The 16,008-nt window shown below is 39.8% G+C and overlaps 1 protein-coding gene across 1 annotated transcript in view; it reads right to left on the bottom strand.

Annotated features, from left to right (window-relative positions):
- The window catches only part of LOC149235789 (cysteine protease XCP1-like), a 32,655-nt gene extending 20,560 nt beyond the window's left edge, over positions 1-12,095 (bottom strand). The window contains exon 1 of the mRNA XM_089368664.1: positions 11,913-12,095. Coding sequence (XP_089224790.1) covers positions 11,913-12,095 — 183 coding nt within the window. The remainder of the gene's footprint in view (positions 1-11,912) is intronic.
- Positions 12,096-16,008: the final 3,913 nt, after the last annotated feature.

Raw genomic sequence — 16,008 nt, 5'->3', positions numbered from 1 at the left:
GTGGATGATTGCAGAGGAGGTTTTGGGCGGGGATTCTTCTTTCGTTTCTCCCATGAATCTCAAAGGCTTGATCCAGTACACAAACCCCACCCCTTCCCCCTTTGATCCTTTGTTTACGTAATAGATTATACCCTAAATTATTCATTAATCGAGCATGTCCAAAGGTATGAATCAACAATCCAACTGTATATATTTGTGATTCTCACTGGTGCAAATTTTCATTTTTTCACAAATGCGTAATAGCGAATAGATTTACCTTAAATTATTCAACGTCCAAAGATATCAATCAACAATCCAGCTGTATAGGTATATGTGTGACGTTTACTGGTGCAAATTTTAATTTTTCACAAAAGCGGAATCATTGTCAGGGTTTACCGGGAAGAGTTGTGGCAGTGTAGGAAACCAGGTTGATTGAACCAATATCTCTTCTAAAAAAATTCAACAATTCCAATTTAATAATCCTATCGGCCTCTATTTGTACCTTTTGGGACAATTGCTAGTATATTTCAATATTCAAATTTGTAATAGATTATATGAAAGTTAAATTAGTTGACATATTCAAATTTGTAATAGATTATATGAAAGTTAAATTAGTTGACATATATATTTTTTATGAGGAAAATAATTTTAACTACTATAATTTCTATTCATATATGGTTTATATATTCAATATTCAAATTTGTAATAAATTATATGATTTCCACAAATTGGATGATAATAAAATGATAATTTTATATGCAACACAAACAAATCATATGTTTTTCATGCACATAATATTGTCAAAAATTATCATATTTTGGACTCATTAAATATGATGCCTTTTCTTTTTCTTATTATTGAGATTTATAGTATAAATCAACTTAAGGTTACCAAAAAGTTATAAGATAATGGTCTTCTAAAGTCCTCCATTTTCTAAATTGATCTCTTTACTCTTAATATATCCTCTACCATCATGTTCATTCTATGGAACACTTACTAGATAAAGGAAAATATTATCTTTTCCTTATAATTAGCATTAGGTTAAGTGTTCTTAAACCCATAATCCTTTCCTTATAGTTAGCATTAGGTTTAGTGTTCTTAAACCCGCTTGGAACATTCATGATGCTCATGATGTTTTAAAAAGTGTATATTGGATTCTCACATGTTAATGAATACCCATATTAGAATTATAATATGTTAAAATGGTCATCACATGGATATGCAATGATATTTGGATTGTTACCTTGTTAGGTCCATAACATTCATATGAACAATAGTTTAATGGAATGTACTAAATGAGAAAAAAAGTATACATTGTATGAGAAATGCCATCAATCATAAAGCTATAAAGTACCCTAAAAACTTGTTAAATTGAAAATTTTGACAAAATCAACATCATCTTTCGGATGCACAAAATTTTAATCGACCCTATATAGAATTTAAGTATATTAATTGCTACTTGTGTAAATCTATTTTTAATAAAGAGTCAATGTCGCAAGAGGCTTGAAACCAATTTTACACCTATCAATGATAAATCCCTTAGTAAGCTAGATAGAATAAAGATTAAAAAAAAAATGTTAAAAAGGAAATCAATTCTCTTTAGGGTCACAACACATCTAATGAGAAACAACACTAGAAAAAATTAGTGCGGCAATTTAGACTTTTCAAAACATAAAATGGGAGGATTTTTTACAATGACATAAATTTTAAAAAATACTTCATCAAATATAATTATGTATAAAATGAAATTCTTAGCATATGCATTTATAGAGAAGGAATCCCATTTGCAAAGTGTAATTCTCTTAACCTACATATAATATCAAAATGATAGAAAATACTAGAACAATAATGCCCGAAATTAGACAAATGGAAATATTTTATTATGAGCAGCAGAAAATAATATATAGTTGTCGCTTTGAGGGGACAACCTCCAATAGAGTAGAACTCAATTACAACAATACTTGGCATGACTTCCCTTGCTATCTTTGACTATATATAGATTCATGAGATCCAAAACCCTAACTACTCATGGTCCCTTGCATAATTTCATATTAACCACTTTATTTATTAGCTATGGCTCATTTATTCATCATGATTGGCTAAACTAATTAATTTTGGCCCCTTTTTTATAATGCAGGTCAACCACTTACAATCATCATTAATGGGGGTAACTTATTATGGTATTTATTTATTGAGCTAAATAATCATGACTCTTGTGGGATCCCTTGTGCCTACTACATTAAAAAAGTGGTTAGGGTCGGGCCTTAACAGGCCCTCCCTCTTCGAAAGTAGCCTCGTGCTCAAGGTTGGAGTTGAAAAATTTGTTGGACAATAGTTTTCGGTTCCCATGTTGCATCTTCTAGCAACGTGTCTTTCCACCGGATGAGGACTTTCTTGATAGTGCATCAGCAAAGATTCCTTTCTCGTAAATCCAATCCCAGTTCTAGTCATAGCCAAAGAGAACCTTCGTTATCTAATTCAAGTATTATTGTATGAACCTTGCAATTGTGTCCCACTACTTTCTTGAGTCAAAAGACATGGAATATTAGGTGGAATTTTGAAGTGGCCGGCAAGGCCAGTTTGTAGTTAATTGAGCCAATACATTAAGTCACCTAATAAGGCCCATAAAATTTTGCAACTAGTTTTTGGAAGCCATTTTTTTTGAGAGATGTCTGCTTATAAGGTTGGAGTCAAAGAAACACTTGGTCACCCACTTGAAAATACCTTTCAAAGTGATGTTGGTCATCTTGCTGCTTCATCCAATTTTGATCTTGATGGAGATTTTCCTTCATAATAGTGAGAGTGGCGGCTTGATTATGAAGCAGTTGATTAACTACCTACACATTGAATGATCCTAGAGGAAAAGAAATTGGTGAAGGTGGGAGTTGGCCATACACCACCTCATATGGTGTCATCTTGGTTACCTCATGATAATTAGCATTATACCACCATTCCGCTAAGGTTAACCATTGCACCCATTAATGTTGTTTTTCTTAAGCAAAGCACCATAGCTAAGTCTCCAAACATTTGTTTACTACTTCGGTTTGACCATCCATCTAGGAGTGATATGATGTACTCATTTGGAGTGGCATGCCATGTAGCTTGAATATATCTTGCCAAAATTTACTACTGAAGATGGGATATTGATCACACACAATAGAATTATGCACGCCATGAATTTTTAAAATTTGATCCATGAAAACTTGAGTGACCAAGGTTGGAGTGAATGGGTGCGATAAGGCACAAAAATGGGTGTATTTGGAGAGGTGATCAACTACCACCATGATAACGAACTTGTTTCCTTATTTAGGAAGACTTGTAATGAAGTCCATGGAGACATGTTTCCATATAGAAGCAAGTAGTGACAAGCGATGTAAGGGTCCTGGTGTCTTCACCGTTTCTCGTTTCTTTTGCTAGAAGATGTCACATTTAGCTACCAACATAAGAATGTGATGTTTCATATCAACCCAAAAGAAGAAGTGTCATGCACAAGCATAAGTCTTTCGAAATATAGAATGGCATGCAATAGGTGATGAGCCTCATAAATGGGTAATTAAATGGGCTCATTTTACCTCCTAACCTAGTCAAATCAACCATTCTCTTAGCTTATTGTATGATTTTCTAATTATATTTATGCTTATCAAGTGAGTTGAGTTAGTTATGATGCCATGTGGTCTAACATGTGTTTAATGCAGATTATTGATGAATTTCGAGGTCAAAGTCAAGGATCCAATGGACAAATGGCAGCAATAAATCGAAGTGGACAAAGGAGAGGACTTATAGGAGGGAATCACCCTCATTTTTATTCCTCACTTTGAATTCCACTTCATTCACCTTGGAGTACAAGCAGCCAAATCATGCACTAGAAGGCAGCTGAGCAAGTGGAGGATGACTGATGATTATCTTGATTTTTGGAAGCCAAGCCTCTCTAATTTTAAGGAAGTTGTTGGTAGCTTCATTTATATAAGTAGAGAGGCCTAGGGCCTCACTAGGGTTGGATTTTTTGTTGGATGTTTGCTTATGTAAACTTTTCTCCACTTCGAGCTTATTATTTTGTGACAGTTTCATGTAATCCTACTATTCTTTTGGAAATACATATGGAATCCTTTTTAAGCTAGCACTGAGTTACCTTAGAGGGTTGAATCTCTTGGGTTAGGTCCCAATCCAAGCAGACAAGATCCTCTTTACCTATATTTGTATGTTTTATTTCAGTTTCTAGATTAGGTTGTTGATAGATGTATCTCTTTTATGGTTAAGAATAGGTTGTTTTTGATGATTCAGTAGTTTGCTTCCATTTTTTCTTTCTATAGCAGGTTAAGCAGTGATAAAGAGAAGATTCAAAAGGCTAGAAATAGTGCCTTGGCCTCTCTTCCTCCCTTTGGGACCATGAATTGAGGCAAAGACCCTCTTACTACCCCAAAAACATGAATTTTCCTCATTCATAGGACTTCTAGTGTTTGCAGCTTGTTAGTAGGTTAATAGTCTAGCTCTTATTTGCTTCAGATATTCTTCATCATGCTAGATTCTTTATTTGCAATAGTCATCTTTCATGTTTTCCTTTCTTGCAGCAGTTCTCAACATTTCCCTTCATAGATCATAGTTTAGACAATTTTGATGCAAAAATTTGTTTTTTCTAGATGCACTAATTTCATTGCTTGCTTGATCTTATTGGTTGACTATTAGTTCCTTTGTAGCAGATCTCTTCTTGCAGTTGGCTAGCTCATTAGCCATCACATCCTCCATCTAATCCATGCCCTATAGGTCACCCAAGTCTCACCTCAATTCTACCTTAGTTTCCTGCATTTTCCATAGAACTTCTTCCTCTCTCCTTGAGAAACCCCAATCATCTTGCTCTCTCCCTATGATTCATGGTGGACCCTAGGCACCCTAACACCTCATTCCAACCTTCATCCACCTTTTCCACCCACTCTCATACCCTCAAAATAGTGAAAACTGCTCTCAGCCTCCTCCTATAGGCCTCCTGTAGTTGCCCTGTTTTCCTCCTGTAGATTTCCTGTCTCCTCCTGTAGATTTTCCTATAGGCTTTCTTTTGAAGGCTGAGTGTGGGAAAAGCCTCCAGAAGAATACCTGAGACCTCCTAGGACCCATCCGCACCATCCTACATCCTCTCAAGTCCCAAAACCACCCTCCAACACCACCTATTTACTGCCACATTCACACACAATAAATCACATGCATGTTAAATTCACATAAAAATACATAAAAATCCAAAAAGATGTTTTTTTCTTATTTACTTCTAGAAATATCTTAGTTAGATGTTGTTTACTTCATTGAGTAGGTAATGGCATTCTTTTTATGGTAGTGCTTTTTTCAAAAGTAGGATTAGTTGGTTAATTAGGGTTTACTAGGTTTTCTTTACATTTCAGTATTTCTCCTTTCTGCGGTTAGAGTAGCATCTGTATAGTAATATTTCTTTCATTTCATAACATATAGAGCTTCTTTTGGAATCGATAGAAGTTGGCTTGAGCTCCTAGTGATCTTGCGCCGACTGACTGAGTGACAACTTGCAGCGAGAACTAGTACTTGTACATACAACACCGACGCTTCCAAGTTTGTTATGAACTACCAGGTTGATAAGAGTTAAGTAGGCAGCCCAGGAGCTACAACATTATTGCTGCAATGTTGGTGCACACCACTTTTTGGCGTCGTTTTTGGGGAAGCATCATAGTATTCTGTGATTACTGCTTTCTTCTATTTTTTGTTATGGCATTCTGCTAATAGTTTATTTCAACAAAAATAGACTAGTCATTTCTCTTCTTTCAAGTTCTAAATTTCCTTGCTTTCCTCTTCAATTCTGCAAATTTCATTTGAGCAAAATAAAACTAGTCATTCCTTTTCCTTCAGTTCTACATTTCCTTGCTTTCCTCTTCAATTCTGCAAATTTCTATTCGGCAAGTTCATTTCAGCTAGTTGCAATTCGTTTTGTTCAATCAATTTCGGTTTCTGAAAGTACTATCAGTGTGGGGAAAAAGAAACAAAAACCAACCAAAAAAAATATTTCCTTTCATGCCTTGTAGGAATAGAGATAACTCAGGAAAAAATTTTCCCAACACCCCCACTTCTTCAAACAGCCAACCTTCTCTCTTTTTTGGTGGTTGTGATCAAGAAGAACCCTTAGGTGAACATCAAGACATATTTGAAGAACCTATAGTGGAAAAAGAAGAAGAAAACATTCTAAGCCAATGGCTGAAAACAAAAATCCTAGGGGGAATGGAGAGAGAACAGAGGGTACCTTTCCCATTCGGGAGACCAATGGGGACACCAAAATGAAGAATATAAGCCCTTCCGCCCTACCTCATTTCCATGGTCTGACTACAGAAGATCATGATGCCTTTTTGTTCGAGTTTGTTGTTATCTGTCGAACCTATGACTATGCAGAAGATGAGAAAAAGTTGAAATTGTTCCCTTCTACTCTCAAGGATGCAACACTACGCTAGTTCATGGGATTATATGGCAATAGCATCACAACTTGGGCTCAGATGCAGCAAGCCTTTAACAAAAAGTATCGAGACTATTGTAGGTCAAAAGATACTAAAGAAGAAATTTTCCAAATGACCATAGGAAGTGATGAGTCCCTGGAAGACTATGAAGAGAGGTTCCAGCTCAGTTACAAAAGGGTCGGGTGTACACTTGACCCTGAGTCTCTGAAGCTGGTCCTACTCAGGGGAATTCGGGAAGATCTTTTAGACACCCTCCATCTACTGGCCGAGGGAGACATCTACCAACTATCCTATGAGGACATAAAGACTGTTTTTAGAAACCATTCTAGAGCAGCCAGAAAGAAAGGTAGGGGGAGTCAACCCATAGCCAGTACCTCTTCCTCTAACTCATCCATTAAAGGAGAAATTGGAAACATGTTGGAAGACTTCAAGAGTGAGATGCTACGGACTGTTGCCATGAAAATGGATACCTTACATATCAAAAGGAAACAAGAGAAAGTAGAGAGGGCTTTGGCCATTTTTTGCCCTAGATGCACCAGGAGGCATCCTAGGAATGAATGCCCATTTAACTCTATAGAGGTTTGTTCAGTCTGTGAAGAAAATCATTCTATAGATAAGTGCCCTTCCTTACCTAGACTTAAAGTTGTATATCAAGGGGTTGAGGGAGTCACTGAACATCTCTATTACATAAACCAAAGGAGGCCACATGGACCGAGACCATACTAGTAGGGGATGAAAGGGACATCTCAGGCATACTACAACCCCAACCAAGTCACTTATGTGCCTTCTTGGGGCCCTCTTGCTCATCCTTCTTGGTCCACGCTTCCTCCTTGGTCCTTCACATCTCAATATCATGCCCAACCAACCACCCATTCATTTCAATCCTATGCTCAGCCACAACCTCAGTGGAATACACCTCATCAAGGGTGGATGCCTCAATACAACTCTTTTCCTACTCTTTTACCTCCAACACCTGCCTAACCACAACCTATTGGCCGGATAAATTGATCTTGCGGATAAGGCAATATCCCTAGTATTAGAAGATAGTCTAGCAACAAACGAACAAACAAACCTATCTTTCTCTAGACATATTCGTTTTATAAGTAAATACTACAAATGTGTCAAGATCCTACCTTAGATCCAATGCGTGTTCTTAGTAGTCATCCCCTGGTTGTTCGAAAGAGTTACCTTTGAGGACCTGCAATAAAAAACAAGAAAACATTAAATAGCACCTGCATATTATAAATCATGTCTATTATGGTGATCAAGGAACCCATAAAATCAACCATGAATCAACAGCTTACTGAGAAAAACAAATTTATTTGTATTAACTTTGAAGTAGAAGAACCTTACAACATTTTCAGCCTTGATATTGAACAAGCTCTTCCTGGGTCCGAAATAGGAATTTCCTTTACTCTGACAAGCCTTGCACTCATCCAAATGAGATCTTAGAGGTATGTAATCTCTCCTCATAAAAAATCAACTAAATAAGACTAAGTTCTAGTAGAATTTCACCTCAAAAATATTCATCTTCTAACCTCCCAAGTAACCAACCTAATGCTTCATTTTATAGTGCAGAGGAGGAAGTTACTGGTCCACCTATGAAGGGATAGAATCCTCCTTCAAAGGGATAAGCTACTCACATCAGAGGGTTAGCTCCTTAAGGTATGGAATACATGAACCTTATAGAGCAAACTTGCCACCTCAAGATTCCTTCCAGAAGCTTCTAGAAATGACTAAAAGTGAGATTTTCAGAGTATACTCGTGCCTTTTTAACTTTTACAGGGGTCCACACCTTTAACACAGAGAAAGTGTGGTCAGGTGTGTAAGAGACATGACCATTAGGTGTGGTACCATAGGTAAGACAAAGAGAAAGTGTGGAACCAAATTTTTAAAGACTTTTGAGGGATTTTCTCTTATTTTCCAGGCTTGATATGAGGAATTGATGTTTTAGACTTGCAGAGGAGGAAAGTATGAGTGACAATGAACTCACATAGATAGCAGAATGTCAAGGTGACAATTTTTAGTGCAACATGACTGTTACCTCCTGCTCCACCAAAGCAACCCCAAATGCCTGCCCAGTCAAATTCAAACCCGAACAACTGATAGGCTCAGCAAGTGTATAGTGAAGAACCATCATGCCCAACTTATGCTATGGAGATTCAGGAAATTAACTTGCGATCTGGGAAAGTTCTCCTAGATAGCCAACCTACACCTTGGGAGGTTGAGGAAGATAAAGAGGAAAGTGAACATAAAGAAATTCCAACCTTTCCTGAGAGACTATCTGGGACAGTCGATCCTACCCCAGTAGAAATTGAAATCTTGGGAGAATTGAAACATTTATGCATGAAGATACCACTTCTCCAAGCCATAAAAGATGTGCTTATCTACAATAGGTTGATCAAATATAAGTTCTTTAGGCATCCAGTAAGGCACAAGAGAGATGCCCCAACCATCAATGTCATAGGACAACTATACAACCTCATGTTAGGGCAGGTGATCTATCCAAAATATCTAGACCCTGGAAGCCCAGTAATTGATGTCCACATCAATGGAATCATGATCCCACATACCTTAATTGACCTTGGAGTTGCCATTAACTTGATAACAAAGGACACAACGCTCAAACTTAACCTCTAGGGCTCCTTGAGGAAGACCACGACCATGCTATAGCTAGCAGGCCACTCCATCGTGACCCCTGAGGGGATTGTGGAGGATGTGATGGTCTCCATTGATTCTTGGGACTACCCTGTTGATTTCTTAGTTCTCCAACCAAAGGCAAAGCTCGCTAGGTGTCCTCTCATTCTGGGAAGACCCTGGTTGGCTACCACCGATGCCTACATCAGCTGTCAAGCTGGGGAAATGACCATAAATAATGGGCACATGTCCAAGTAGTTAATCCTATATCCTCCTACCCAGCCCTTGCTAGAACATGATCTACCTCTCTGATTGGAGGGGGAAGATGTGGATGAAGTCTATTATGCACCGCTTTGTGCATTAGAAATTTCCAAGGGGGGGAAATAGCAAGATGAGGATGATATGATTGAAGATATGATTCAGAATCCACCTCCCAGTGTATCACCATTAGAGGATATAGTGAGAGAAACCAAAAACAACCTCTCAATTAATCTCTGTGCAGCCAAATCCACTTCTCTCCATGCTAATAATATAGAGCTCGGCCCAAAAAGAACCTTGAAAATCAATCCATCCCTATCCATTTCCTAGGAAAAGGAGCTGTGTAGCATGCTGAGAAAACACCTAGATGGCTTCTCCTAGAGTTATAAGGAGATGAATGGAGTGCACCCTTTAGTATGCACTCGTCATATATAGATCAAGGAGGATTTCAAGCCAGTCAGGCAGCCTCAAAGGAGGATGAATCCAACACTTAAAGATATTGTTAAGGAAGAACTGCAGGAATTGCTTGATGCAGGATTCATCTATCCTATCTTTGACAATGAATGGGTCTCTCCTTTGGTTCTAGTGCCAAAGAAGAATAGTAAGTGGAGAATCTGTGTTAACTATTAGGAATTGAACGAAACCACTAAAAAGGACCATTTTCCTTTACCTTGCATAGATCAAGTGTTAGCTGCTCTGGTAGGGAAAAAAAATTTCTCTTTCCTAGATGGATTTTGCAGGTACAATTAGATTCAAATTAGCCCAGAGGACTAAGATAAAACCACTTTCACTTGTCCTTGGGTTACCTTTGCATACAGGGTCCTTCCTTTTGGTTTTTGCAATGCTCCAGCCACTTTCCAAAGAGTGGTATTAAGTATATTTTCTGAATTAGTTCATGATGCAGTAAAGATATACATGGATGACTTTACTCCTTATGGCTTTGACTTTCAGGAAGCTTTATCTAACCTAGGAAAATTTCTAGACAATTGTATTGAGATGAACCTATCCCTTAGTCCAGAAAAATGTGAATTTTTTATGACTGAAGGGACAATGTTAGGTCATGCGATATCTTAACAAGGACTACAGGTGGACTCCAACAAAATTTCCATCATCCAAAGGGTCCCACCTCCTCAAAAGGTGAGAGATGTCAAAAGTTTCCTAGGCTTAGATGGGTATTAAAGGAGATTCATTAAAGATTTCAGCAAGCTAGCCTCTCCTTTGTTTGGCTTCTCGGGCAAACATGTCGATTTCATATGGTCGGAAAACCATCAAGAAGCCCTAGATACATTGAATAACAAGTCAGTGACTGCCCCAATTCTTCGAGGCCCAAACTAGGCCCTACCTTTCCACATTCACAAAGATGCCTCGAACAAAGCAATAGGAGCAGACTTAGGACAAATTGATGAAAATATACCTTATGCCATATAATTTATAAGTAAAAACTTGTCAAAGGCAGAGTTAAACTATACAGTGACCGAGAAGGAACTCCTAGCTGTTGTGCATTCCGTAAACTAATTCAGACACCATATCACAGGATATCAAACCTTTTTACACACTAATCATGCCACAATTAGATATTTAATGAACAAACCAAATGTAAATTCTCGCATTATTAGATGGTTTCTTTTACAGCAGCAGTTTGATTTGACCATTATTGATAAGCCTGGTAAAGAAATGTTGTTGTTGACTTTTTTTCTAGAGTAAATTTGCCTATGGGTGAAGAAGGAATAGTGGATGACCAAATGATAGATGAACATATGTTTTCTATCTCAGTACTTTCTCCATGCTTTGCTGATATAGTAAACTACTTAGTTTCAGCACAGTTCCCACCACACCTGTCCTCAAAAGAGAAGAGAAAGATAGCAAGGAAAAGTGCCCCTTTCACCTGGATTGGGGGCAATCTCTTCAAACTTGGCCCAAATCAGATCTTAAGAATATGTGTCAGGGAGGAGGAATTTTTTGACATCCTCCTGACCTGTCATGACGGGCCTTATGGAGGTCATTTTGCAGCAAAAAGAACTGCCTTCAAGATATTGCAAGCAGGCTACTACTGGCCCACTCTTCATAAATCTCTTGCCCTGATGGTGGCCCAACTCCTTTTGGACTGCTTGTTGTAGCGGTCAATTGATTAGCTGCATAATTGTTGACCCTTTTAGCATATTGTTCATGGGACAACAGTCTTCCTGCACTGGTCACTAGGCTGGGAAGCCCTCTGCCATGCAATGTTGTGATTTTGGTGGCAAAAGCATTGATCTCTACCTGAATATCTTGGCACTTTCTTTCTAATGCCTGCACATAGCTCCTGAGGGTGTGCACCCTTTTGATTAACAAAATTGTATCAGTCCTATCCCTGATACCCATTGTTGCCAATTGAAGGCCAGTTCTATTATTCAGGACATTGATCATCCTGGTAGCAATATTGGGCATACTTCCCAGAGAGGCTCTGGCCCTTTGACTTTCAGCATGAGCCCTGTTCAGCAGATCCATTTGCTCATGAATTGTCTCTATGTATTGCCACTGATCTGTGATTGACTGGCCAATCTTAGCCCATAGGATCTTCTTGACCTCAGTTATAACCTTTCTCGTGGTGAGCTCCTTTTCAAGCTCTTTGATCCTTCTTTCTAGTGTCCTAACTTCCCTGGTATTTTCTGCCACTTGCTGCTTAGATTTGTCATATTTCTCGTCCAGATCGGCCAGCTTTTCTTTGGCATCCTTCAGCTCAATCATTTGGGTTTCAAGAGCTTGCAGCGCCTTCATCATATCTCGCATACCGAGGCCTGGGACTTGCTCTGCTGCTGCTTCCTTTTCTGTGGCTTGAGGCCCAGCAATTGAGGCACTTGCTTCTGTTGTTTGTACCAGGGGAGGACTTATAATTTGAGGAGGCTCCTCAAGATTTATTACTGGCTAAGAGGGCTGAGGTATCTGATCTCCTTGTTTTTGTTTCAGGGTTGCCTCTAATGCACCCTCTGTTGCTACCAATCGTCCTTCTGTTTCTACCAATTGTTTGTGTAATGTCAACAGCATGGTCGCTACATCTTGATCCTTTCTCTGCTGAGAAACGTCTTCTGTTTGGGGGTGAAGGGTTGCTGGAAGTTTGACCATCTTCCTCAAAGCTGATATATCTTCATCTTTTTTCTTCATAAGCGCCTGCACAGCTTTGGGATCACTTGGGTCATGCCCAAGCTCTATGATGATATCTTCCAAAGACTTAATCCTGTTGTCTTTGGCTTGAGAAGAAGCTTTCTCTAATTCTAGTTGGGCAGTAGTATTATGGAGAGAATTTTGCAGTTTGTGTGCTAGAAGTGTTTTATCTGCAAGAGTAGAGTAGACCATCTCACCCGTTTGCTTATGTAGCTCTATTTGGTCCATTGGGTGGATGTCTTTTGCAAACACTTCTAGGTTGGTTCTGATGTAATCTACAGCTGACTGTGGCTGCAGCATGGCAGGCATAAAATGGCTCATAGTCATCTTCCCTTCTGCAATGTCATATGCTAACATGAGCCTCTGTTGATTGGTGGGAGCCATCTTGAGCAAATGATTGTAAAGCTGGATTCTGACTGGCTCATTCCTAGCTTTTATATCCATAAATTGTTTTTTGATTCCAGATTCTGCCCTTCTTTGTTGGCTTGAGGAGCTAACCTCTCCTCCAAGTGGTCTCTCTTGTTCCTGCTGGAAGGAACTGGCTGATGCTTCCATACTAGGGGACCCATACCCATGGATGGTCCAATAGGCATCTCTTCTTCAGAAAAAGGGTTTAGTCTTTGCCTTTTCTCCCCTTGTTGACTTGCTGATGTAGTGAGGGGAGTTTCTTGTTGTCTGTCCCTCTTCCTGGCTCTCTCTTCATTCATCGGGGTTTGGAGCACCGAGGTATCCACTGCTATTTCCTGCCTTGGAGGCACACTTTCTTGAACCTGTTTCTCTGTGGATACAGGGGCCTCAACCATTTCTTCTTGTTGTTTTGTCTGTTCTTTCTATTGTTCTGTTGTTGGGAGTGCCTGATCCTGCTCCATTTCTTTCCCCTTATCTGTGCTAGCTGCTTGAGTAGTGGTTTGAGCTGCTTGTTGGGGAGCTGTAGAAGATGAGGCATCTGCTCCAAGTTGAGTATGATGAAAAGAAGAAACTTGTCCACAATATTCCAAGTCAGCTTCCTTCTCAAGTTTCTTTGTTGCTTTTTGTGCTATTTCCTCTTTAGAACTTGCCTCTTCTAGGGTGCCCTCTTTCCATTCTAATTGATTTGCATATTTTTCAATATGAGGTAACCTGAGATGATCATAGCTAGCCAATTTATATTTGACCCTTCTAAGACTAATGAAGTGATTGGGGTCATAGGGTAACCAGAGGAAACTGGTTTGCAACCCGAGGCACTTTAGGATCTTGCTTCTTTCCATGCCTCTTCTCTTTTGTTATAAATAAATGGGCCTAGCTGGTTTTTGACTTTGAGCTGTGCCTTTATATTTTTGTTGTGGAAATGGATCATGCCTGCATTTCCAAATTGTCTGAAATATTCTAAAGCAAAAAGTCTCATAGGGACATATCTTGGTAGCCTGTATGGGGCTAACTCACAACCATATATCCTGATCACTGTATGGTGTTGGTAAAAGTACCAATCCCCAATGTTGTAGGCCTTTGAGAGCTGGAGGATTCTTTGCATCTCATCTGTCAATCTTGGAGGAGGAGAACTCAATAGCAAGGACATGGATGGATGGATGAAAAGGTCTATGAATTCACAGTAGCTATATGGTGAAAAAGATATGTGATGAAAGATTGAAGACCAAAATACCACAGACCTTTGGTTCCCCTGGGCATCAAACTTCTTGAGAGTAATAGGGAAGCTATCAGGCTGATAAAATAGGAACAAGTGATAGATGTAAGAAGTGTATCTAAATATCCTTTCCCTCTCTAAATTCATCAATTGCTCGTGAATTTTGTTGGCAATGAATGTAGCATAATCATAATGAACCGAAGGAGGCTTTCCAGGGGAGAAGACAGACATCATAGCTAGAATGGTTTCATCAACATCCTCAGTCGACCTGTGACCCAGGACATAACTGATCATGTCCACAAGCATCCTGCCGAACTCATTGAGATATACATTTCCAATAGGAGGAGTCCTCACAGTTTGAGAGCCTGATTGAATGAATAGTTGATTAATCTTTATGATTTGGGCACTGGACAGCTTGCCTCCTTGGTCTATCAAGTGCATCATGGATAGAGGAGTCAATGGATTTGTAGTATGAAAGTGCAGCATTTGATTTATAGCCTCAGGGGTGACATAGAACAAGACTGAGCCTGAGGGACTGAGGACAGCTCTCTGACATGGATCGTAGTTGGCACTGCATCGATGGATTAAATCTGGGAGAATATTGACTTGAGGAAGACTGAAAATGGGAAAATAGGAGTCCCAAATCCCTAGAATATCAGTTCCATTGAGGAGTTTGGCTTTTAGCTCATTGATTAAATGAATATGGTATCTACTGTAATCTGGGATTGCCTCTGCCATCTGGTAGTCTCTATCAGCCAGGGGCAGCCATTCTAGCTCTCTGTGTGGGGCATTTAAAGGTGGAATGTTTAGAGCTACTGGTGTCTCCATGTGTTTGGTGCTCTTCAAGCAGAATTTCACTTGGGAATGTAGGCAAATGCGGCTTTGTGCGGCGAATTGAGGTAAAAAGGATTTACAGCGAAAACAGGGCAGTTCTGGTGTAAAAGGGGCACAATTGGTCACTCTTGGGAGAAATTGAGTCACTTGCAGGACAAGGAAGCTTGAGTTTCAGGGGAAAATGGCAGTTCTGGGCGTTTTTTACAGTGAAGAACAAACTGAACCAGGTGCAGGAAGGATTGGTAAATACCTGGTCACGGCGCGATGGGTGGAGGATTATCCAAGCCGAATTCTGGGCGGTCACGGCTTTGAATCAATTTCTGTAGGTTGGCAGCGAGAACGTCGTGAAATTTCATGCAGGAAGGCACAACAGAATTTTGGTGAAAAATGCGAAAAAAACGTGATTTTGGGCGAAAATATAGGAAATTTGGCCTTTGGCGCGCTTTTCTCGGATGACATCAGCATGACGGCATAGGTGGGTCATGGTACAGAATGATGACGTGGCGGTCTGTGAGTGGTCCACGTGGATGGGGGACGTGGTGGACAGCTCGGAGTGATGGCGGGTCGGGCATTGATGTGGTGCTGACTCGGCAATGGCGTGGAGGTGACGTAGGGTCGACTTGGCGGGCGGTAAATAGAAGGCGGTAAGCGGTAATTTCGGACCGCTTAACGTACGGGCGCGGTTTTGGCAGGAGGTCGCCCGATACAATTAAATTGTGACGCGTGTCCAGCGCCCTACGTCATCATTCTGACATTTTCGGGCGCTAAAGTACCGCCATCGGAGGCAGCCCGATATTGCTGAGGACCGTCGGATGGGAGGGCCCAGATCCGACGGTCGACGGGGAGCGGATAATAAACAATTATTTTTTCTGGGAATGCGCGCCAGGGCGGAACTTTAGCCATCGGCGGGTTTTTGGGTTTTTTCAATGTTTTGTGGAAAAATGGGTTTATTGTTGTTTATTCGCAAAATGGGGTTAGGGCTGTTAAACCAAGCGGATCTTGGTTTAATCCCGAGACTTAGCTTTAGCGCTATTTTGCCTTTAGCACTTCAATTCCTTTGCGCTCTGACCCTTTGGA

The sequence above is a fragment of the Pinus tabuliformis genome, chromosome 8 (genome assembly GCF_031772625.1).
Source record: "Pinus tabuliformis cultivar Carrire ecotype Pingquan chromosome 8, CPIR1, whole genome shotgun sequence".
Lineage (NCBI taxonomy): Eukaryota > Viridiplantae > Streptophyta > Pinopsida > Pinales > Pinaceae > Pinus > Pinus tabuliformis.
This window is presented reverse-complemented; position numbering and strand designations above follow the sequence as displayed.